This window comes from Physeter macrocephalus, chromosome 14 (assembly GCF_002837175.3).
Source record: "Physeter macrocephalus isolate SW-GA chromosome 14, ASM283717v5, whole genome shotgun sequence".
NCBI classification, from domain to species: domain Eukaryota; kingdom Metazoa; phylum Chordata; class Mammalia; order Artiodactyla; family Physeteridae; genus Physeter; species Physeter macrocephalus.
Genome location: NC_041227.1, coordinates 120,520,526 through 120,545,927, shown reverse-complemented (window position 1 = coordinate 120,545,927; position 25,402 = coordinate 120,520,526). Strand labels below are relative to the sequence as shown.

Genomic DNA, 25,402 nt, shown 5'->3' with positions numbered 1-25,402 from the left:
CGATTAATTTTTTTCTATTTCACTGCTGCTCTTGCTTTTTACTATTTCCTTCTTTCTGCTTACTCTGGGTTTATTTTCCTCATTTTTTCTAGTTTATTAAGTCATAAACTTAACCACTGATTTTATGTATTACTCAATTTGAAATATTCTATAATTCCCTTTGTGATTTCTTCTTTCTCTTATGGGTTGTTTAGAAGTGCACTGCTAAATTCCTAAATATTGGGGGATTTTTATGATTTCTAATTTAATTCCATTATCTCAGAGAACATTTTCTGTAAGATTTTCATTTTTTGAAAATTTCAGACTTATTTTACGGCCCAGAATAAGGTCCATAAGCACTTGAAAAGAATGTATATTGTGCAGTTATTGGGTAGTGTTCTATAAATGTCAGTTGGATCAAATTGGTTGACAGTGTTGTTAAAATCTTCTATATTATTTACTAATTTTTGTCTACTTGTTTTAACAGTTACTGAGAGAGAGGTGTTAAAATTTCCAACTATGATTGAGTATTTGTCTGTTTAGCTCTTTGGTTCTATTAGTTTTTGATTCATGTATTTTGAACCTCCATTATTAGGTTCATACACATTTAGGATTACTTTATCTTCTGATAAATTGGTCCTTTTATGTTTATCAAATGCCCCTCTGATAATACTCCTTGTCTTGAAGTCTACTCTGCCTCACATTAATAGACCCACTCCAGCCTTCCTATGCTACATGTTTATAGAGTATATATATTTCTATCCTTTCACTTTCAATCTGTGTCTTTAAATAACCTCTCCTGCAGACAGCATATGGTTGGGTCTTGTTTTTTATACAGTCTGACAGTTTCTGCCTTTTGACAGAAGTATTTGGTCAACTTAAATTTAATGTAATTATTGATATGGTTGATTTTAATCTCTCATCTTGTTGTTCCACAATAAAAAAAATCATTCTGTTCTTTCTTTCCACGCTTCTTTTGGATTAATCAAACAATTTTTACACTAATTGTATAAATTGTGTTTCCAGCTATTGCTCATGACGGTGATTTTGTTTTAAGGGTAAGAACATGGGAATTTGATAGAATAACTAAATTCCTCAGAACAACATTTACCAATGGGGATATCTAAAGCTGGTTATGGAGACCTAAATGAGAAGCAAATATATCTAGTAGCAAAATTAAAAAACACATGAATTATGGTTGAGAATCCAGAGCTGAGTCTGCATGCATTTGGATATTCTCCTTGAATTAGCCTTAAGATGTAGATCCTTGTATCACTGACTTTCCTTCAAGGTACTCCTACATGTGAGCAATTTCTATGTTCACTTATTTCTACTATGTCCAAGGTGAGGTAATCACTATGAAGGATAAAAGTTGAATAAGAAAAGGTTCCTAACTTCAAAAGCATGCAATTTAGTCAAAGGAATAAGTACAGAAATAACTAATTCTTATAAAGCACAAAGTATAATATCTGACATATAATAAATATTCAATAAATGTTAGTAATAAAAATTTAAGTTCTTATTATACATACAGTAATGTATGAAGTACCACAAGTGAGATATAAAAAAAAAAACCTATTGTCAATTTGGAAGGATACTGTAACTTACTGGAGGGGGCAGGTGGATCAGCAGGTATTTCATAAATGAGGTGGTATTTAAGGTGGTCCTTGAAAGATGGGTAGGATTCTGACAGGCAGAGATGTGAGGAGAAGGTATATCAAGAAAAGGAAACAATGATCAAATGTATGGAGGCAGGAAAATGGAGGGGAGTATTTAAGGATTAGTGGATACTCTGGTTTACATGTAAACACAGGGTTCATAAGGGTAAAAGTAGATAATAAGGCTGGAAAGTAGGTTGGATCCAGGCCATTAAGTACCTTAAATGATAGGTTAAGGAGCTGGAAGTTAATTCAGTGAGGTAATAGGGAAGCACTGGCGGTTTCTGAACAGGGAAATTTAGTGATCAGAGCAATGCTTTACGAAGCTTTATCTGGAAGCAGTACATAAAGTCTAGAAGACTGGAGACACTGGGCAGAGACTACCCACCAGGTATGCCATTAATGGGTTAGAGGTGTGCCTAAAAATGAATCCCTTCAGCCCTCAGGGCTTCGGGGGATTTGTGAAGCTGTAGCCTCAGGGCCAGCCATGTCCAGCCATGTCCAGCCATGAGGAGGCATGATTTTTTATCCCAATGTGCTATACAAATTTTAATAATTTTCCAAGTGTGTTACGATGTGAAAGAAGCACTAGACCAGAACACCAGAGAAGACCAGGAAGGGTAGCAACACAGATGTGATATCATGGGCAGCTGAACAGCCTTCAGGGTAACAGTGGTAGGAATGACTTTGAGATTAACAGATGTGAGAAACATCAGGAGAGCAGAATTAACAGGATTTAAAGATTGACTGAATGTACAGAAATTTCTCTTTAATTTTGCTCAAAATACTTGCAGAGAAATTCCAATGTTTAAAAAAGTCTAGGGTATGGTAAAGCTAATAGGTAGGTAGTAGAAGTATAGATAGAGGTCATCAGCATTGAGAAGAGAAACTCTGATATCCAAGTAATTGGCATGGAAGTTCACATAACTGAAGACAGAGGCCGGAAGAATGTAAATTCTTAGAAGTATCTCCGAAATGCTCGAGAAAAGTATATAAGTCTCTCAGGAATAAACAGGATTGCTCAGCAATCTCATGCTTACTCAGGTCCTTTTCTTCAGCTTCCAGCACTGACAGAACATTAGGAAGGGGGTGAGGCAGAGAGACAGGTGAAGGAAGAGATGGTTACATTTAGGTCAGAGCCAACACTTGAGCTGCAGAGTTAAAACGGAGGAAGGGCATGAGGCATGAGAGGGAGATGGATCCCATTTCATTTTCCCCCGCTTCTTAAAAATATCTTAATACCTTTTCGTGGACAATTAAGTAATGTTTAGCATACACACAGTTATGCAACTCTACATGCCATTTCATTTTACCTGACTGTGGAGTAATAAAAAAAAAAATAGCAAATATAAAAACTGAGGATGTTTCTAACCATAGATACGCCATGGCACTGGGTTGGAGTCATGGCTTTACTGATTTATTTGAACTCCACGGAAGGACTGGTAGCTCTACTACCTTTAGTTCAAGAGAAATGTATTATATTTGGAAATAAGAATGATAATTTTTACAAAGAAAGGAGGAAGTAGCAATTCCTGGAGGAATTTTTATTTTTTCAGGTAAAGCCTTTTATTTGTTAACTGTATCCTGTAGGAACATTTAGTTTTCGCAGTGTGATAAAAATAATCATTTCTATAGCAGGACCCCAGGTGAACCTGGGCTCCAGAGCCTCCACCTTCCACCTGCTTTGCACCTCATCTGTACCTTTGTGGAGATTCTCCAGGGGCTCCAGCACTCCCCTCCGGAAAGAGGCCATGGGATCTTGAACACAGGACCGAAGGCTCAGCATGCTCTGTAGGTGAGGCTCCCGGAGAAGCTGCTCCCGATAGGCCGCCAGCTGCGGTGAGCGGCAGAGCAGGGCAGCAACATTGTGGACGAATTCCGGCACCAGGCAGGTGTAGGCATTATCTGCTTGGCAATAGTGATAGGCAACCACCTAAAAAAGAAAGATGAGAACACAGACAGGTTTATCAGTAGCAAGAGCAACGGTCATGGCTATTGTACAATCATTCTCTAACACTGTCTCCTGTCTCCCCACTCCTCAACTTCTTCAAGTAAAAATAAAAGCTGCCAAACTTCTAAACTGCCTGATTTACCTAAGATCAGAAATTTGACCCAATATTTCTCTTGTATATGTATGGTATCGTAATTTGTAATTAAAATTTATAAATACAAATTGAGTTTTCCCTCTGGATTATAAGAAATAGGAAGCAGGCCTGAGAATAAAGATTTATATTAATCTCTCTAATAGTTATTCAGCATAGAGTAGTAGAGGAAAGAGTCTGATATTGTAACAAAGCATTAGGGATAAAATAACCAGAGAAATACCATATGTTAGACTCAACAAACATATGCTCCTAAGGCATATTTTAAAAATTATTAAAAAATTATAATTTCATTATAAACAGTCTTACAAAAAATAAAATGAGGGCTTCTCTGGTGGCGCAGTGGTTGGGAGTCCGCCTGCCGATGAAGGGGACACGGGTTCGTGACCCGGTCCGGGAGGATCCCGCGTGCCGCGGGGCGGCTGGGCCGGTGGGCCATGGCCGCTGGGACTGCACGTCCGGAGCCTGTGCTCCGCAGCGGGAGAGGCCACGGCAGTGAGAGGCCCGCGTACCGAAAAAAAAAAAAATTAAAAAAAATAAAATAAAATGACTCAGATTTAAGAATTATCACTAAGTATTTCCTGAGCACCCAGAGATAGAGAGAATCAGAATTAGATAACAGGAAGCAGAAAAGGAGTGAGATTTTTGTCAGATGCAGGTGTTAAGTTCAAAGAACTTAGAAAATGTATGCATCTTAATACCATTCACCGTTTGGCCTGTCAGGCTGGAACCTGCAATTTTAAGCTCTGTTTTTTTTGTTTGTTTGTTTGAATTTGCACAGGGTTGGCTCTATACCTTCTGGTTGTTCCCTTTGCCTCAAGGGCAAGTGCAGAGGGTGATTTTAATCTAGACCACTCTGTTGGCTCAGTACTACCTACAAAAGTGATGGGATTGTGTAGATAACAAGAAACTGCAGGGGAGATTCAGCCTGAATGTATGGAAAGCATTGACATGGTGTTCAGAACATATAAGCACACAGTAATGTTAGCCGATGCCACCAACACCATCATCATTGCCTTCCTTCTTCTCCTCTTCCATCACATCATCTCCATCAACATCACGGTCATCATCAAGGTTCTGTATAGCCTCTCCTTTTCAGCTACTGGCCTTGTACCTACAGGCATTTGAAATTTGCCCTAGGAGCATGCATAGATATACCACTGGGACCCCAGCTCCTCAAACATCTCTCAGAGAACAGAGTCATACACAAAAGTGTTCTGCTTTGAAATGACTCTCAATCTAGCTCTTTAACAAATGCTGGGGTTTCCCTGGTGGCGCAGTGGTTAGGAGTCCGCCTGCCAATGCAGGCAACACTGGTTCAAGCCCTAGTATGTGAAGATCCCACACGCTGGGGAGCAACTAAGCTCGTGCACCACAACTACTGAACCTGTGCTCTAGAGCCCACGAACCGCAACTACTGAGCCCGTGTGCCACAATTACTGAAGCCCATGCGCCTAGAGCCTGTTCTCCGCAACAAGAGAAGCCACCGCAGGGAGAAGCCCGTGCACCACACCGAAGAGGAGCCCCAGCTCGCCGCAACTAGAGAAAGCCCACACGCAGCAACAAAGACCCAATGCAGCCAAAAATAAATAAATAAGTAAATAAATAAATTAAAACAAAACAAAAACCCAAATGCTGGAAATGTCACTTTTTAAAAAACACCTGAAATTGTTCTCATTAAGCATTAAGAAAACTGAACAATACAGGAAATGTTACTACACTTGTAAAGCTGAGGATAGGAACTGCTTGTGAGTGAAGCAATGATGTCTGAGCACAGTGTGGAACTGGCAACGAGGAGGTGTACTTAGAAATCTCCACTCCTTTCTGTAGACAGATTGATTACAGCTTTATTACCGACCTTAAGCATAAGGAACCCAAAGAGAAAACTTGACAGCAATCCATCTGTGCTCTCAATGAACAGTGAACGTCAATGGTTATGCCCACAAGGACACAAATCTCCACTTTATAAAAAGCAAACAGCAAACCTCTGAATCAATATGAACTTTCATCATATTTTACCTCAATTGATTTCACATGTCGAGGCAAAGCACAGCTGAGCAAATCAGCTCTAACTTACCCTTTACCTAAAGTAACGGGATAGGAGTTTGAAGATAAAAATTCTGAAATTTAGGAAGAGGGTCCTTTTACTGATTTCATTAAAAATCATCTGCGCTCTTGGCTGTCTGAGGTTTTACCTAACAAAGATCATTGCTAAAGTTGCCCCTTCTGTGGCTGCCTTTCTTTCTTTTAATTAAAAAAATTTTTAGGCATTCTAAATATAAAATCTCGATTCCTCTGAAGAATTCAGGCAGAAGGACCATTCAACATCTTCATGAAATTTGTAGTTTGACTCAGAACTGATCATCTACTAGACATTTCAAAGCAGCTACATAGTATGTAAATGTACACACAATCTGTCAAAAACACTTGGTACTTCCCCTAAATTGTCTATTGACATTATCTACAACTTTTCCTACATACACAAATAGGAAACAAGTCTGGGAATGCAGTTTTTTCCTGCATTCTCTCATTGTACTAGTGTTCAGTGATAGATAATAGATCACGCCCAACAGCTCTGAGGAAGTCATCACAGCCACCCATACTCAGTCACTATTATTACAACTTCTTGGAAATGGTTCAGAATTAGTCCACCCTCAATAAATCAGCAGGTAAAACCTTTCTGCTTGGTGAACTCTTGTCTCTCCCAATGACTTGTTGAAATTTCATTTTCAGCTATGTTTTTCTTATGTTATTAATTTTTTTCCATCTCACATTTTCCTTCTGTTAAATCTCTATACTTTTGATTAAAACAATTCTATCCAAAATATATCTAATATAACCAAAACTGTAGTAATTCTTTGAAGAGGACAGTGAGTAACTTTTAGATTACTGCTGTGAGGGAAGAAAAAAAAGTCCAGGTTTGTAGACTACACAGACCAAAAAAAAAAAAAAAAAAAAAAAAAAAAGAAGACTGCAGGTCAGTATCACCTTGGGTATAAAAAGGTTTTGATTTAAAGCTATACACAAGAAACGATACAACTAAGCAAAATCCTCATCAAAGGCCTTAATCAAATGATTGAATGGCAGCAAACCTGTCAGGCTTGTGTTAAAAGTCCCAGGCCTTCACTCTTTAAAGATTCTTTTCTACTTCAAATGAATAATCTGTGACAGGATTAAGCTAATCTCACATAAAGAAAAGGCAGCTTTGAATATCTGGAACTCATTTGGACATAAAAATTTAATTTACATCATGACTGGCATTTGCCTTACTTAAATGCTAATGTTGTCATTGACCTTCCTTCAGGTCTGTTCTCATATTCTTATTCCCGGTCTCCTTCTCATCACTTCTTGAATGCCCTCACCACCACCTGATTGATTTCTGACTCAGCGCATCCCCCTTCCAACACTTCGGGTTACTTTGGCTTTTCGTGTTTCTAGGGACCTGGAGGCTCAGTGTCAAAAACTACTTTCTCTGCCTTTTCTCCTGTCCCTCAACTCTGACTCTAATCCCCATCCTGGGACTGGAAGCTAAGAATAGCTCCAGACTTGGGTTCGGCCTCAGTAATTTTCCAGCTTGGAGCTCTAACTTTTTTTTTGTCAGTAGGACTTTTATTTATTTTTAAAAACTTTTTATTTTGAGCTAATTTTAGACTTAAATGTTGCAAAAAGATGTGAGTTTCCGTATATCCCTTACCCAGCTTCCCTTAACATTTTATATAACCGTAGCATAATTATCAAAACCAGGAAATAACACTGGCACAACACTATTAACTAAAGGCAGTATTCGAATTTTGTCAGTTTTCCACTAATGACCTTTTTCTGTTCCAGCATTCTATCCAGGACCCCGTGTTGCATTTAGTTGTCATTTCTCCTTAGACTCCTGTAGTCTGTAAGAGCTCTTCAGTCTTTGTCTTTCATGACCTTGACACTTTTGAAGAGTTCTGATCTGTTATTTTGTTGAATATCAGTCAACGTGGGTTCGTCTAATGTTTTCCTCATATTCCAACTGAGACTTTTTGGCAAGAATACCACAAAAACAATGTTGTGTCACTCTCAGTGGATCATGTCATGGGGTTCATGATGTTGACATGTCTTGTGACTGGTGATGCTGACCCTGATCACTTGGCTAAGATAAAGGCTTCTTCTACGTTTCTCTACTGTAAAGTTACTATCTTACCCTTTGTAGTTATTAAATACCTTGGGGGAGACACTTTGAGAGAATGCAAATCCTGTTTCTCCACAAATTTTTGCCCACTACTTTTAGTATCCATCGGTGGATGTTGTCTGCAACATTATTATTATTGTGATGTTGTATAACACGGTGACTACAGTTAACAATACTATGCTGTATAGTTGAAAGTGGCTAAGAGAGTAGATCTTAAAAGTTCTCATCACAAGAAAAAATTCTGTAACTACGGGAGCTGATGGGTATTAACTAAACTTAGTGTGGTAATCGTTTCACAATATATACACATATCAAATCATTATGCTGTACATCTTTAACTAATACAATGCTATATGTCAATTCTATCTCAATAAAACTGGGGGAAAAGCACTCTGAGAGAGGAAATATAAGATGTTGGTACAACATATCTAAGTAACTTAGGAGAACCAGAGAAGGCTTCTTGAAAGTAAAACTTAAGCTGAGATCTAAAGGATGAGGTGGAGTGAACGGGCGCAGGAGTGTCCCAGGCAGAGGAAAGCAATACGTGCAAAGGCCCTCAGGCAAGACACAGCTTTACACTTTCAGGAAATCAGTTATAGTGTGGCTACAGTGGAAGTGAGCTGGGAGTAGTAGGAGATAAGACAGAGCAGAGGTTTTCATCTGGGGTGGCTCTGCTCCCCACGGGACACTTGGCAACGTCTGGAGACAGCTTTGGTCATCACAACCGGGGGGTGAAAGGATGCTACTGGATAGTGGGTAGAGGCCAAGGACGCTCCTACACATACTACAATAAACAGGACGGCCCCAAACAAAGAATCCTCTGGCCCAAAATGTCAATGGTGCTGAGGCTGAGAAAACCTGAGCTAGATATAAAAGGTAAAAGCCCTTTATGCTAATACATGTGATGTTTCAAGAAGGGAGTGTGGATTCCATTTAAGGGCAAGGAGGAGCCATTGACAGGTTTTATGTAGCAAGAACAAAAATACATTTTAGAAAGATTACTCAGACTTCAGTATAGAGAACAGACTACAATTTAGTCACTCATTTAACACATATCTGTGCAAGGCATTGTGCTAGGAGCTGAGGATAGAGTGGTGAACAATAATTTAAATACTGACCATTCTGGTGGAGGAGACATTAAAAAACACAAGATTGACAAAGGAATAAATAAGGTTGTTCCCCATATTCAGTATCCTGAATGTAGATGCAATCTGGGTCTCACTATAAAATTTCAGTGTTAATTTTTAGAGGAAAAAAGCCCTAGACACATTTTATAAAACATCATCTATAGGTTACTTGTTTAGTTCTGATCACATTTCTCCTAAAATGTAAATCTTTAAAAAAATACCCAACTGGAACACAAACCAAATCTTATACTTCACTGTTGTCATTTTTTGTTTTTCTCTCTCCATGTGTGTATGTGTGGCTTAAGTCTCTGTATTATGCTCAACACACATGTGTGAACTGCTGAAATGATCACTTCTTTGGCTGATAGCTTTAACAGTAGCAGCAACAATCTCAGGAACCATATCACTTGACATCCTCCTGATTTAGTACAGAACTAGTCTCTTGGCAAGGATGACATTCAGTTTTCTTTCTTTCATAGATTTCCTTCGATGAAAAAAACCTTTGCTTTTTGTGTCTCCGTGACACTTCTTAAAATTAGCTGGCTTCTCTAATTAGCTTATTTCAGATGTATTAGCTTCTTAATCTGAGGACTAAGCTAGTGACAATTTACCTAATGTGACAAGAGCTTCTAGTTGCATAAAAACTTTTTTTAAAGACATTTTTTTGGATGTGGGCTGTTTTTAAAGTCTTTATTGAATTTGTTACAATATTGCTTCTGTTTCATATTTTGGTTTTTTGGCCACAAGGTGTGTGGGATCTTAGCTCCTTAACCAGGGAAGCTAATAAGCTAAGCGAACCCGCACCCCCTGCATTGGAAGGTGAAGTCTTGACCACTGGACCACCAGGGAAGTCCTGCATAAAAACCTTTTGAAGAAGAATTTTAGGTCAGCAAAATTTCTGAAAGGTGCCCCTTCATTATGACTTCCTTACTTTAAAGGCACTTTCGATTATCGATAGATTTTCCAAAAGAACACTAAACAAAAATCCTTCCTGTCACACTACAGAGGCAGCACAGTGGTTAAAAGCATGGACTCTGGAGCCTGCCTGCCTCAGTTTAAATCTGGTTTCAAGTCACGTACTAGTTATCTCAGCAAGTTGTGTAACCTCAGAGCCTCTGTTTATCTGTAAAATGGGGAGAAGAAGAAGACTCACTTCATTGGGGTGAATACTGGCTCTGTATCCTAGCTCTGCCATTTACTAATAGTAAGACCTTGGGAAAATTAACTATCACTGAAGCACAGTTTCCTCATCTGTAAAATGGGGATGATAATGACCACCTCACAGGCTTAAGAATGAAGAAGTGAAATAATGTAGGGGCTTCCCTGGTGGCGCAGTGGTTGCGCATCCGCCTGCTGATGCAGGGGAACCGGGTTCGCGCCCTGGTCTTGGAGGATCCCACATGCCGCGGAGCGGCTGGGCCCGTGAGCCATGGCCGCTGAGCCTGCACGTCCGGAGCCTGTGCTCCGCAACGGGAGAGGCCACGACAGAAGGAGGCCCGCATACCACACACACACACAAAAAAAAATATATATATATAATGTAAAAAGTACTAAGCTCAACACACATTAAGCCCTCAGTAAATGGAAGTCAGCCTCTCCTTGTCTGGAGAATTCTGCATGTATGATCACTTGGTGGCAACAGACCGAAAGCCTGGAAAATCTATGGTTGTTATAAAGTCACACACCCAGGAATGGCCCCGAATGAGATCTTTGCACCGCTCTACGGTGATTATACTTCAGAACATGTAAGATTAACTGGAAATACATTTAAGAGATGTACACTTAGCAAAATCTGTTACTTCAAGTGGGAAGTGTTTCTTCAATAAATAAAATTGCTCTAAAGTTGTGACAAGAACTCTTCAATGTTCTCAATTATGAAGAAGCATAAGAAGCAGCAAGCATACTACGAAATACCAATGATAATTAATGATATACAAGAACCAACACTAAGAACTCTGGCTAGCAAATCAAGAAGTTTTCCAAGGATACTTTTAATTCTCATATATTAGCTTACTTTATCAAAATACTAACTGGTTTGAAAAGATAATTTCTGCTTACCAGTTTGTTACAGATGAGAAGCAAGATAGTTGGCTTCTGCTCTACGCTTCTACAGCACAAACTTGCACTTGAACTGCGACCTGTGGCACAATTACTGGGATAATATTCAATTTTAATCTAAGGGGCCATTTGTTTCAGATTTTTTTTTGTTTAGTGTAAACTTCACAATATCCCATCTCTGGGTGTGAACAGATGTATTTATATTTTGCTTAAGGAAGAAATAAGTGTGAAATTTTAAATGTTCCTTGAGTAAGTGTAAATAATCACTAATTTCTCACTTATAATATTTAACATTTTCCAAATATTGAACTAAACATCAATTTTAATCTAAAGGGCCATTTCTTATATAATGTTTAATATAAATTTAAAAATATCCCATTTCTAGGTACAAAAGACATTTATTTATATTTTGCTTAAGGAAGGTATAACCATGGAATTTAAAATGTGATCACTTTTCAAGTAAGTATAGTCACTAATTACCTACTAAAAATAAATAACATTTTCCAAATATTGCACATAAACATCTTGGGACTTTTTCTCTTGAGAGAGAGGTTAAGAAGTGACACCATGGGGAGACTTTCTTTTTAGCACTCATCACCATCTGACATATTACATATTTGTTTGTTAATTGGCCTTTTCCCACCACAAAAATGTGGGCTACATAACAGCAGGGATTGTGCCTGTCTTGTTCACTGCTTTAACTTCAATCTTGTGTTATAGGCATTCCAAGCATATATTCTAAATGAATAAATAAATGACTGTGATGATGAAAGCTCTTCAGCATTTGTGTATTTCTAAGATGACAGTTATTCTGATTGTTCTAAAGAAGAGGCAGGAGTCAGCTTACAGGGAATATTTGGAAAAGTAAAACAAAGATGTCTTTTTTTCTTTTTTTTTTTTTTGGCTCCACTGGGTCTTTGTTGCTGTGCACGGGCTTTCTTTAGTTGCAGTGAGTGGGGGCTACTCTTCGTTGCGGTGCGTGGGCTTCTCATTGCGGTGGCTTCTCTTGTTGCAGAGCATGGGCTCTAGGTGTGTGGGCTTCAGTAGTTGCGGCACGTGGGCCCTAGAGCGTGCAGGTTTCAGTAGTTGCGCTGCGTGGGCTCAGTAGTTGTGGTGCGCTGGCTCTAAGGCACGTGGGCTTCAGTAGTTGTGGTGCGCAGGCTCAGTAGCTGTGGCGCGCAGGCTCAGTAGCTGTGGCTCGCAGGCTCTAGAGCAGAGGCTCAGTAGTTGTGGCGCATGGGCTTAGTTGCTCTGCGGCATGTGGGATCTTCCTGGACCACAGATCAAACCTGTGTCCCCTGCACTGGCAGGCGGATTCTTAACCACTGCGCCACCAGGGAAGCCCCCCAAAGATGTCTTTTAAAGTTGCACTGAGTTAGCAATGAATATAAGGGAAATCTCAGACTGTTTTCAGAAGCCCATTTATAAATGGATGTGTACCAATAAGTGGGGACAATTGAAAAAGTATTTGGGGGAAACATGCTGTTTCTGGCTGTAAGCTGGACAGGATTTCTATGAGGAAATTAGAACCTTATGACATTGAAGACGGCTCCCTGTTCCTCATTACTAATTAACCACGCCAAGAGATTTCTTTAAATACTGGAGACAGGCATTCTGCACTCTATACTTCTCCTTAAAATCCTCAAAAATAAGGAGAATAAGAAACAGAAATGCAAACCCCATTGATTAGGAATATCTATCTCTAATCTTAGATTATAATATATAAAGATGGAAAGTGGATGTAGGATTAAACAACCTAACAGACAGAAGAAGGTGAAACAAATGCCTGCTGGGGTTAACAACAGGAACGAGCCAAATCATCCGTCAAACCTCAGAAAAGCACAGGAGTTAGAAGCACCAGGTACTATGGAAGATGGGGGTGAGGAAGGAAGTTGCAAACACAGAAATTATTTGAAGTTTATATAAAGAGCAGTTAGATTCCCAGATATCCATCCCTATCCTGCCCAGCCAGGTGACTACCTTTCCCAAAACCCACAGGAAAGAGAAATTAAAACCACTAGAGAATCTAAACCAGAGAATCTAGGCTTAGGAACACCAGACACAGAGTAGGTGAGGATCAGGTGCAGGACTGAAAACAAGGGGGCTTAGGTAAAAGGCTGCAACCTAAATGATGAAACTCCGCCACCTTCTCCTACTAGCTCCAGAATGTTGGCAACCAGGTTATACACCCTCCAGGAAATTGGTGGATTCTTTGCTAGAAAAGATGAACAGTGCAAGGAAAAAACTTATGGACACTGACTTTTGGGTTTTCCCACAAAGGCTGGTGGATCATCTTAATGCTCTATAGTTAAGCTCTCCATATATACAAGCTTCCATCAGTTTTTCAGTGCCTAACTATTAAGGAAGAGATAAGAGAAAATACTGCATCTATACAACAAAAACAGTATGCTATAAAAAAAAGGGGAACAGGGACTTCCCTGGTGGTCCAGTGGTTAAGACTCTGTACTTCCAATGCAGGGGGCTTGGGTTCAATCCCCGGTCAGGGAACTAAGATCCCACATGCCATGCAATGCTGCCGAAAACTAAAATTAAAAAAAAAAAAATACCTCGGCTTCCCTGGTGGCACAGTAGTTAAGAATCCACCTGCCAATGCAGGGGACACAGGTTCGATCCCTGGTCTGGGAAGATCCCACATGCCACGGAGCAACTAAGCCCGTGTATCATACCTCGGCTTCCCTGGTGGCACAGTAGTTAAGAATCCACCTGCCAATGCAGGGGACACAGGTTCGATCCCTGGTCTGGGAAGATCCCACATGCCACGGAGCAACTAAGCCCGTGTATCACAACTACTGAGCCTGTGCTCCAGAGCCTGTGAGCCACAACTACTGAGTCTGCACGCCACAACTACTGAAACCCGCGTGCCTACAGCCCGTGTTCCGCAACAAGAGAAGCCACTGCAATGAGGAGCCAGTGCACCACAACGAAGAGTAACCCCTGCTTGCTGCAACTAGAGAAAGCCTGTGCACAGCAATGAAGACCCAACGCAGCCAAAAAAAAAAAAAAAAAAAAAAAATCTCAATTTAAACAAAATAGAAGGGAACAACTGGGGGAAAAAGAGACCTATTGGGAATTAAAACTATGATAGCCAAAAAATTTTTTGTGAAAGGATTGAAAGGTAATGTTGAGGAAATCTCCTAAAAGTGGATAAAACAAATAGGAAAACAGAAATATAGGAAACAGAAAAGTTAAGAAGAGTAACAATATAGGAAATCTAATTTTTGACTAAAAGGAGTTGTAGAAGGAGAGAACAGAGGAAGTGGTGGTGAAAAATTTTCAATAAATACTACAAAAGCATTTCCCTGAATCAAAAAATATCTCCAGGGCTCACTAGGTACCAACAAAATATGAAAAAAAGACCCAAGAACAGTGGTGATAAAAAGAAGATTCTAAAAGATTCTGGAGAGAAAAAAGGTATATATAAAGAATTAGGAATAAGAATAGTATCATATTATTTAATAGTAATACTGGAAGTTCAAGATGGATGCCTTCAAAATTCTGAGGGAAAATAATTTTTAACCTAGAATTATATTATGTCAAACAAAGAGTAATGTATGAGAATGGAATAAAGATGCTTTTACGAACAGTAAGTCTCAAAAAACTTACCTCCTATGCATTCTTTCTTAGGAAGCTACCAGAGGACGTGCTCCGTCAAAATAAGGAACACAGTCAAGAAAGACAATGACGTGGGATCAAACACAAAAGGGAAGTAACAGGAATTTCCAGGATGACAAGTAGGTGGTAAGACTTGAGAGCATCCTAGGTCCAGATTAGCTCGATGGAGAGCTCTAGGATTTCCAGGGGTGGAAAAATGTAACTGATGTGGAAAACTGTATTGAGAGGCATTTTACAAAGCATTAAGGCTTATGGAATGACAGCCATAGTTTTGAAGAAAAATAAGCACATTTTACAATGAGGCATTTCATAACCCAGGAAAAACAAACCTGCTCATGAAGAAAATGTTATTCTTGGTTCCACAGTGAACCATATTTGTGTAGTATTAATATTGAAAATACTATAACATGGATTCAGACTAAAATCATGATATAATTGTACTGAGATGGTAGAGGGAGGAAGGAAGGTGAAAGAGCTAACATTCTCAACATCCATAATAAGAAGCAATAGATAATGGACAAAACTGATCAAAAAAGTTATAGCAGTATATGAATATTATTTAGAAACATGGAGGTAAAGATCAGAGAAACATCTCCAAATGTTGAAAGTAGCTGCCTTTGGGGAGAGGGTGGGCTCAGGAGGGGAAAAGAATTTCTGGTTTTTATTATAAGTCTTTGAACATTATTTGATTTCCTAAACTATGTATATATGTTACTTTGATAAAAATAGAAAATTAAAATGCAAACATAAAAGAAGTTATGGATAGTGTGGTATAGCAGGAAGTGTTTTGAGCTAGGAATGAAAATACAAAGCTATTGATTACTTATACTGTGATCTTGGGTAAATCATACAACTTCTTTGAGTCTCAATTTCCTTATCTATTCATTGTGGGACTTTGGTTATTTCTAAGGGCCTTTCCAACAATAAGGTTCTGATTCCATAATAACGAAGTATTTTTCTAGGAACAGCAAAGAGAGGGAAACTTTTCTCCATGTTCTCATGGTCCGCCTGTATACTTTTGTTCACTTTGCCAGGGGTCTCCCTACCATTGCCCCCTTGATGTTAAAATGGAACTAGCATGCCTGCAACCTGAGAATCCTATTGTACCTGTGAGGCTAGTCTCCGCATGGCCTCCTCCTGCCGCCTCCGCATTTCTGGAGTTCCTGGGCAGCTTCCACTGGTGATGGATGAGTGGGCTGAAGGTGGCTGTGTGAGTGGCAGCTCTCTGTTGGCATCCACATCTGTATTAAAAAGATGAGATGTTTGCATCAGATAATCATAAAACTCTGAACTAAAGAAAGACTGGTTAAATCCCGTTTGTTCTTTGATCCAGCAATTCTACTCCTAGGGGTATGTACCCAAGAGAATTAAAAACGTATGTCCACGCAAAAACTTGTGTACAAATGTTCAAAGAAGCAAGATTCGTAATAGCCCCAAAGCGGAAACAACCCAAATGTCCATCAACTGATGAATGGATAAAAGGTGGTACAGCCTCACAATGGAACATTACTCAACAATAAAAAGAAATGAAATACCAATATATGTTACAACATGGATAAACCTTGAAATGTTACACTCACTCAAAGAAGCCAGTTACAAAAGACCATATAGTATACGATTCTATTTATTTGAAATGCCCAGAATACGGAAATCCATAGGGACAAAAAGCAGATTAGTGGTTACCTAGGGGCAGAGATAGGGATTTAGGGGGGAAATGAAGACTGACTGCTAATGTGCATGGGATTTCTTTTAGCGGGGAATGAAAAAGTGCTAAGATCATGGTGATTGCTGCACAACTCAGTGACTACAGTAAAAAGCAGTGAATTGAACCATTTAAATGGGTGAATTATATGGTACGTGAATTGTAGCCTAATAAAGCTGTTTTTTAAAAATTCCATTCGTTCATGTAATTTAGGTAACATCTTAACTATTACTAGAAATTATAGACTCTATTTATAAATACAGACCATATTTTAAAAATGGGTACAAAATAAGTAGATTGTGATTTGATGGTCAATAGCTACTGAAAAGGAGAAGAAATAGGGAAAAATAGTTCCATTTAACTCCCTACCAGTAGGACTTCATTGAGACTTCTTCCATCCAACTGGTAAAGTAAATTCTCTGGCCACTGCATAGAGTTCTGAATAAACTGTAGGAGGGTAGGTGTGGGAGACGGCAGTGAAAAAGACCGAAGAAATGTGCGCAGTAAAGTTCAGTGACTGTCACTGAATCATGCCTGTTGTTCACTCCCTCTGTCCACCCCATTCCCCCTTATCTGGTTTTGTGGGTAATTAGTGTCTGAGTACCTTCTGTCTTCTAGCTGTTCCCTTTCGGAGAGGCCCTCCTTTTTGTCTGGGTGTCTTTACTTTCTGCTTGGTATTCAGAGAACAGTAGAAATAAAAGTTAATAGGGAGGAGCAGTCAGCGTGCACAGCAAACTGGCAACACAGACTTCTGGAACGAGCAGTGGGGAGGGGAGGGGTTACTCACTGCACAGCTATTTGGGGGCATGGCAGCTGTTCGCAAATGTCAAATCCAAACAGTAACTACACTGAGACTTTCAGTGATAGGAAAATACAGTCTTGTATTAGACCGAACTTCCCTAACTACTGTACTGAGTACACTTGTAGTTAATGTAATAATGCCTGGATTACACAACAGGTCCAGTTTCACAAAATGTTTCTGTTCTCTGTACGTATGTGTTGGGGGGTGGGTGGTGACGGTGGTGGTAGAGATTGACGGGGGAGTCAGGTTTGGGACGGGGTGTAGGTGGACAGCAGGATGACAGGCTAGTGCCTGCCTTGACAGCTTCTCTGTGCCTTCCCAGGGAAAGGACAAGGAGGGGGCGGCTGGGGGCTGGGTGTCTGTGGGGGAAGGACAGAGCCAGGCAATGCAGTGCTGCAGGCTAGACTGCTCACGTCTTCCACAGCAGTGCTGCTCAGCATGGAGGAGTGAGGGACAGAAGAAAGAATGACACAGGATGCAGAAACGGAAGTGGGGAGCTTCAATAATCTTCCACCTATTTTCATTACTACAACTGCATCACTGACTTAGGGTTGGGAAGACCAGTGGGATCCCAAATACACCTATCAAAGCTGAATGTAAATTAAACTGTAAAAAATTAAGCCAACTCTCTCTCGATAGACATCATTCTTAATCACTAATGAAAAAAATTCTGCTACTGCCAGTAACATTTTCAGTGCCGGCTCACAGAGTAACAGATCAATGCCGAAAAACAGGTTGTTCTTTATCAACCACTTATTCTTTTTTTTTTTTTTCTCAAAGAAATATCTTTAAATTCGTTAAGATATATTCAGTTCATATTTGTTCACAGAAATAATAGAAATATAAAATAGAAACATACAGATCATTGATTTTAAAAAGTAACATTTTTGAGTCCTAATACTTGAAAAGCTTTAACCAAAACCTCGTGAGGATAATACAAGAAAGACAAAACATCTGTCCTCAAAACTGGAAAATTTAATGAGAGAGCCAGTTCTAAAACCAACTGAAGTTAGATTTTATTATTAATCATTTGCATAACAGAAAATGAAAATTTTACAGATGTGTGTAGCTATTGGGGTAATTTCAAGAGTTGATTTTGTTTTTCAGAGTTAATATTTAAATACCAGTAAATGACATCAACCACTTCTTCTTGACCATTCTTAAGTGGTTCGGTTAAGATGGCAGAGGTGGAATGTAGTTTGGACGTCAAAGTGGGCAACAAAAAATATTACATCAAATTACGACAAGGCAATGCTGGCTCTGTGTAGTTCTGATAAATACATAACCACATACTCGATCCCCTTTAACACCTTTTCAAGTTTTCTAAGTTAACTATCATGCCAAATCTATAGTCTTGACATGTGGACATTTATCACATGAATGGGGTATTTTTAGAGTTTCTCTGGAGGTAAAAGGCAACGGATGTTAGAGAATAACTTAATGAACTATCTTTAAAGGACCTCTGCTTTGGGGAGCACATGGGCTGTTTTCTATTAACTCCTGCTCTCCCAGGCGTAGAGGGGGCACTTCCAGGCACCATTTTTTTTTTCAAAAAAAAATTTTTTTTTAATATTTATTTTATTTATTTTATTTTTTGGTTGCATTGGGTCTTCGTTGCTGTGTGTGGGCTTTCTCTCGTTGCAGAGAGCGGGGGCTACTCTTCCTTGTGGTGCGCGGGCTTCTCATTGTGATGCCTTCTCTTGTTGCAGAGCACAGGCTCTAGGCACGTGGGCTTCAGTAGTTGTGGCACGCAGGCTCAGTAGTTGTGGCTCACAGGCTCTAGAGCACAGGCTCAGTAGTTGTGGCGCACAGGCTTAGTTGCTCTACAGCAGGTGTGATCTTCCCGGACCAGGGCTTGAACCCGTGTCCCCTGCATTGGCAGGCGGATTCTTAACCAGTGCGCCACCAGGGAAGCCCCAGGCACCTTTGCTTTCAGAGAAAGCAGCTCTTCTTGCCCTTGAGCCATGATTCTACCATCTGTTATCTGCAACAGTGACTGATATATAGAGGAGTCAGAGAGACCATTACCTAGCTGGTTTTCTTTTTGACACACTCAAATAGTTAACCTCTTGGATTATTCAGATAAGAAGTAGTCTGGTGTGATATTTAAGCTAAGCACTCTAACGAAAATACTGGAATAGGTATGGAAAGTTACTTTCAACCATGCAGACATCTTAGAATCACAGAATTTTAGCATAGGAATGAATCTTAAAGATCACCTAATCCCACTGACTTATTTTACAGATGACAAAAACCGAGGTCTAAAGAATTAAAATTCTCAAGGTTACAAAGTATAGTAAGTTTGAGCGCTGGAGACAAACTGTGGGCTCTTGACTCCCATGACATTATGCCAATCTACCTCAGAAAAACTTCATCCAGAAACTAAGCATGATACTGCTCTTAAGACATGAATTCTTCCATACCAATTCTTACCATACCCTGGCAAATGGGACTCTTGATCCAACCAGTTTTCATTCTAGACACTAGTTCTTCTACGTGTCAGATATCCATAAGTTTACCAGAGGCAATCTGCCTACTTAATGACATGAAACAGGAATTAATTTCAACAGGAAACCAGGATGTTTGGAGGGTGTTCAGTGAGTTCCTGTTGAGTTCCCACAGCACCGGGCTAGACTCTGTAACTACAATACTATGATCCCAAACAAACCATTTCTAGTGGCTGCTGTCTGGAAATCTGTGGTGAGCTAGATTATTGATTTGGATTAGCAGGGTAATAGTTTCTTTTTGTTCTCTTATAACTAGCAGAAGCCAGGTAGACTGGTTCGATACATATAGTGTGTATAGGAAGAACCCCTACACATTTCTTTTTATCTCCTTTACTCAAGTGAGTTCCATCAATAGGAGAGGGAGCAAAATGGATAACACTGGACTCTGAAACCAGACTGCTTAGGCTCAAATTCTAGTTTCACTATTTACTGGCTATGAAACCTGGGAGGCTTACTTAACCTCTCTGAGCCTTAAACCACTTATCTGTGAAAGGAAGATAACAGGAACTACCTCTCTGAAAGAGATAAGATAAGAGGGTTGGATGAATTAATACTTGTTAAGCTCTTAGAGAGTGCCTGGTACTAAGGACCATATAAGTATTTTAAAAACAAATAAACAGGATCCTGATGGCGATCATTAAGCTGCACCCTGCCTGTGATGAAAGAAGCATAAATACATGTGAGATCTCAGCATCTTTTCACAAGGAAGCAGGAGAAACCCTTCAAGGACACAATGAAGTTCAAGCCCAAGCAGTGCAACACTGACATGGATCGCAAGGAAATGAAGGCTGCAAACAGATTGTGCCGGCGTGAACAGGAAGCCTGCACACAGGCTGAGCAAAAGCTGACAGTGATGGATGCAAATAAGCTCTTATAGGCAATTGCTGTAGTCATTATCCAAAGGACAGACCAGCCAGACAGTCAGGAGGGAAGAGGCATACATTTATTCTGAAAGGTTTTTTCAGTCACACTCAGGTGACTGTTGGATATGTGGGTTAAACGTCAACAGAGTATTACATTCTTTCCCTCAACTCTGAGTTAATGGTCCCCACATGCCAGCCAGGTTTTGCAGATCAGAAAATTAAAGGATGTAAGACTTAATACAAAGATGCCGGAAAAAATTTCAGAGTAATGAAGCATGGAGTTCTTTATTTTTTACATACAGAGTGAAGTAAGTCAGAAGGAGAAAAACAAATACCGTATGCTAACACATATATATGGAATCTAAGAAAAAAAAATGTCATGAAGAGATTAGTGGTAGGATCCCAAACGTATGTATCCCTTTTTAAAGAACTCCATGCGGTGGGATAGGGAGGGTGGGAGGGAGACACAAGAGGGAGGAGATATGGGGATATATGTAAATGTATAGCTGATTCACTGTGTTATAAAGCAGAAACTAACACACCATTGTAAAGCAATTATACTCCAATAAAGATGTTAAAAAAAAAAAACATCATGTTGTACACGTCAAAAAAAAATTTTTAGTGTTTTTTTTTTTAACATCTTTATTGGAGTATAATTGCTTTACAATGGTGTGTTAGTTTCTGCTTTATAACACAGTGAATCAGCTATACATTTACATATATCCCCATATCTCCTCCCTCTTGTGTCTCCCTCCCACCCTCCCTATCCCACCGCATGGAGTTCTTTAAAAAGGGATACATACGTTTGGGGGAGGCATGTGGGCTGTCTGAGGCGATCTGTCTCATCCGTGTTCCATGGCAGCTGAGGGCCACCAGTCTGGAGACGATGGCGGTTTTGCCGAACCCAATGTTTCCCACGATCACTACTCCTTGGTTCACGCTGGCATTTGAACTTTGAAGTTGAGCATCCATTTCGTGGAAAACCCAATCCCGGCCAACAAACACTGACTCTGTAGTGATGCTGGGCACTTCAAAGAGCAGTGGCTTCAGGGAGATATCTGGAGGCCTATAAGGTGCAAAGCGAACTGGAAGGAACAATAAGAGAACACAGAACTTAGGCCAAACCATCAACATTGAGAGAAATAAACAAAAAAACCAGTATGGTTTAGGAGACCACTGGGAGTTATAGTATGATGGTATTCTGGGTTATTCAGAAAATAATAAAACTCTGAATTTTGGTTCTACACAGATAAGCAATGGCACATGAGCTAGAGCTATTTGATACTGTAGCTGGCAGAACACAAACATAGTTAAAATAGTAATAATTTACGTTATAGGCAGAAAGTCAGGGTGATATTCAAAATTATTAAGCAATGGAGATGGCCCAGGCACCAGCAATCAGGATGGATGCAAAAGTATCAAAATGCAGGGTCTTTAAGGCCTCCTTCTATGCCTGGGGATAACCTTCAAAATGTTGGATTGTGGGGAGATGTAGGGTTGAGTTTCTGGGGGAGAGGCCGGGGTGTGGCAGGGAATCTGGATGGCTTACAGCATCAGTCCTGTAGAAAGCAATGTAAAGAGAACTTGTTTCTTTAAAAATACCAATAAAAACAGTAATTCCTTTAAGTTCACAATGGCAGTTTTAAAAAATCTAGTAAGTATATTAAGGGAAGCAAACCCCTAAAAACTGTGATGGTTTAAAAGGTTTTCAATATGTTAAGCAGTCAAGAAGCAGAAACCAAATTTTCATTTAATGTCTCTGCACCTGTAATGCTTGTATTCATGCCAACTGAAAAAAAAAAAAAAAGATTTCTGGTTTACACACACGTCTTAATAGGGACAAATCCCTATTGCTTTTCTCAGATTTTTTTCTGTGCTTATGTAGTTGTGAGATGTGCTAAGGGCCAACCAAGCATGAGCTCTACTTGCTCTCTAAAAATGCATAATAGATATAACCTGGTTTCAATGATCAACCTTCTAATTACATTGATGGTAAAAACAAGTCCTGCCTGACCTCCCTTATCTGAGTTAAATGCCTTCTTAACTCTTTCTTTTCTTGGGGGCCCACGCCGTGTGGCCTGTGGGATCTTAGTTCCCCGACCAGGGAACGAACCTGGGCCCCCAGCAGTGAAAGCCCGGAATCCTAACCACTGGATGGCCAGGAAATTCCCTTCTTAACTGTTTCAAGAGTAGTTCTAGATGTATCATTTTTTTTTCATTTTATTATTTATTTTTTAAAAGTTCATTTTCTGTATCATTTACCTTAGCACAGTACCTTGACACATAGTAGATGCTAATAAATGCTTACTGAAAGAATTAATTAAAAACAAAGTATTACACTCTCACCCCATTTTATATTTTGAAGAATAAAGTCCAGGGGTGGGAAGGGAACGAGGACAGGAGAAAGGGAAATCATAAAGGGGGAAATTAGATCTATTAATATGCTTATATTATTCTAGAACATACTTAAACCACTTATACATCATAAATTGGGATCTGGAGATGGCAGCTTACTCGAAAAACACACACAAGCACACTTCATGTAAACACTCATTTAAAACTGTCTGAAAGCCATCAGAATGATAGCTGAGCATTTTCAAAAAGGTAACAATTCCAAAAGTAGCACAAAAATTAAAAATATAAAGCCAAACTCTAATAACAGAAGCAAATTGTTTCCTATGTAAGTTTTAAAATGTCCCAAATTTTCACTAAAAAAAAAAAAAAAAAAAGGCTGTGGAGATACACCTACATGGTTACTTATAATTTCCTGATTCACATTTCTTTACCAAAACGTACTCTTTTAAAATACATATATAATTACAAAATTAAGTGAAAAATTAGACTTTAACTTGCTAAAAATATTCTTAATTCTAGTGTCTTAGTTAAACAGATTCTATTTTATTTTTCTTAAACATTATTATATTGAGCCTCACATGCCATAAAATTCACCCTTTTAAAGCATACAATTTGGTGATTTTTAGTATATTCACAAAGTTGCAAACATCACTATTTAATTCCAGAACATTTTCATCATTGCCCCCAAAAAACCACATACCCATTAGCTGTCACTCTCTAGTCCCCGTTTCCCCCAGCCCCTGGCAACCAGAGAATTTCTGTCTTTACAGATTTGCCTATTCTAGACAGTTCACATATATATTATCATATGATATGTGGCCTTTTGTGTCTGGCTTCTTTCACTTAGCATGTTTTTGAGGTTCATCCATGTTGTAGCATGTATCACTAATTCATCCTTTTTACTGCTGAACAATATTCCATTATACGGATATATCACATTTTGTTTATCCCATTTATCAGCTGACAAAAATTTGGGTTGTTTCCACTTTTTGTCTATTATGAATCATGCTACTATGAACATTCATGTACAAGTTTTTCTTCTTTTTCTTTTTTAAAATTAATGACTAATTTTTAAAAACATTTTTATTGGAGTATAAGTGCTTTACGATGGTGTGTTAGTTTCTGCTGTAAAACAAAGTGAATCAGCTATACATATACATATATCCCCATATCTCCTCCCTCTTGCGTCTCCCTCCCATCCTCCCTATCCCACCCCTCTAGGGGGTCACAAAGCACAAAGCTGATATCCCCGTGCTATGTGGATGCTTCCCACTAGCTATCTATTTTACATTTGGTGGTGTATATATGTCCATGCCCCTCTCTCACGTCATCCCAGCTTATCCTTCTCCCTCCCCATGTCCTCAAGTCCATTCTCTACGTCTGCGTCTTTATTCCGGTCTTGCCCCTAGGTTCTTCAGAACCATTTTTTTTTTTTAGATTCCATATATATGTGTTAGCATACGGTATTTGTTTTTCTCTTTTTGACTTACTTCACTCTGTATGACAGACTCTAGGTCCTTCCACCTCACTACAAATAACTCAGTTTCGTTTCTTTTTATGGCTGAGGAATATTCCATTGTATATATGTGCCACATCTTCTTTATCCATTCATCTGTTGAGGGACACTAAGGTTGCTTCCATGTCCTGGCTATTGTAAATAGTGCTGCAGTGAACATTGTGGTACACGACTCTTTTTGAATTATGGTTTTCTCAGGGTATATGCTCAGTAGTGGGATTTCTGGGTCGTATGGTAGTTCTATTTTTAGTTTTATAAGGAGCCTCCATACTGCTCTCCATAGCGGCTGTTATCAATTTACGTTCCCACCAACAGTGCAAAAGGGTTCTGTTTTCTCCACACCCTCTCCAGCATTTATTGTTTGTAGATTTTTTGATGATGGCTATTCTGACAAGTGTGAGGTGATACCTCATTGTAGTTTTGATTTGCATTCTCTAATGATCTTTTAAGTTCCATTAGGTCGTATTTGTTTATTTTTGTTTTTATTTCCATTTCACTAGGAGGTGGATCAAAAAGGATCTTGCTGTGATTTATGTCATAGAGTGTCCTGCCTATGTTTTCCTCTAAGAGTTTTATAGTGTCTGACTTTACATTTAGGTCTTTAGTCCATTCTGAGTTTATTGTTGTATACAGTGTTAGGGAGTGTTCTAATTTCATTTTTTCACATGTAGCTGTCCAGTTTTCCCAGCATCACTTATTGAAGAGGCTGTCTTTTCTCCATTGTATATTCTTGCCTCCGTTATCAAAGATAAGGTGACCATATGTGCATGGGTTTATCTCTGGGCTTTCTATCCTGTTCCATTGATCTATATTTCTGTTTTTGTGCCAGTACCATACTGTCTTGCTGACTGTAGCTTTGTAGTATAGTCTGAAGTCAGGGAGTCTGATTCCTCCAGATCCGTTTTTCTTTCTCAAGATTGCTTTGGCTATTCGGG

At 39.3% G+C, this 25,402-nt stretch overlaps 1 protein-coding gene and 1 non-coding gene across 9 annotated transcripts in view; one reads left to right on the top strand and one right to left on the bottom strand.

Annotated features, from left to right (window-relative positions):
* TANC2 (tetratricopeptide repeat, ankyrin repeat and coiled-coil containing 2) overlaps window positions 1-25,402 on the bottom strand; it is a 374,683-nt gene that overhangs the window by 73,214 nt on the left and 276,067 nt on the right. For all 8 annotated transcript variants that reach the window (XM_024130199.3, XM_028499426.2, XM_024130198.3 and 5 more), the window contains 3 exons: window positions 21,400-21,681; window positions 15,830-15,963; window positions 3,339-3,570 (listed from right to left, as the gene is read on the bottom strand). In XM_024130199.3, the coding sequence (XP_023985967.1) occupies window positions 3,339-3,570; window positions 15,830-15,963; window positions 21,400-21,681 (648 nt within the window). The remainder of the gene's footprint in view (window positions 1-3,338; window positions 3,571-15,829; window positions 15,964-21,399; window positions 21,682-25,402) is intronic.
* TRNAG-UCC (transfer RNA glycine (anticodon UCC)) lies at window positions 13,525-13,597 on the top strand. Its single transcript has one exon. It is a non-coding gene; the product is annotated as a tRNA-Gly (tRNA).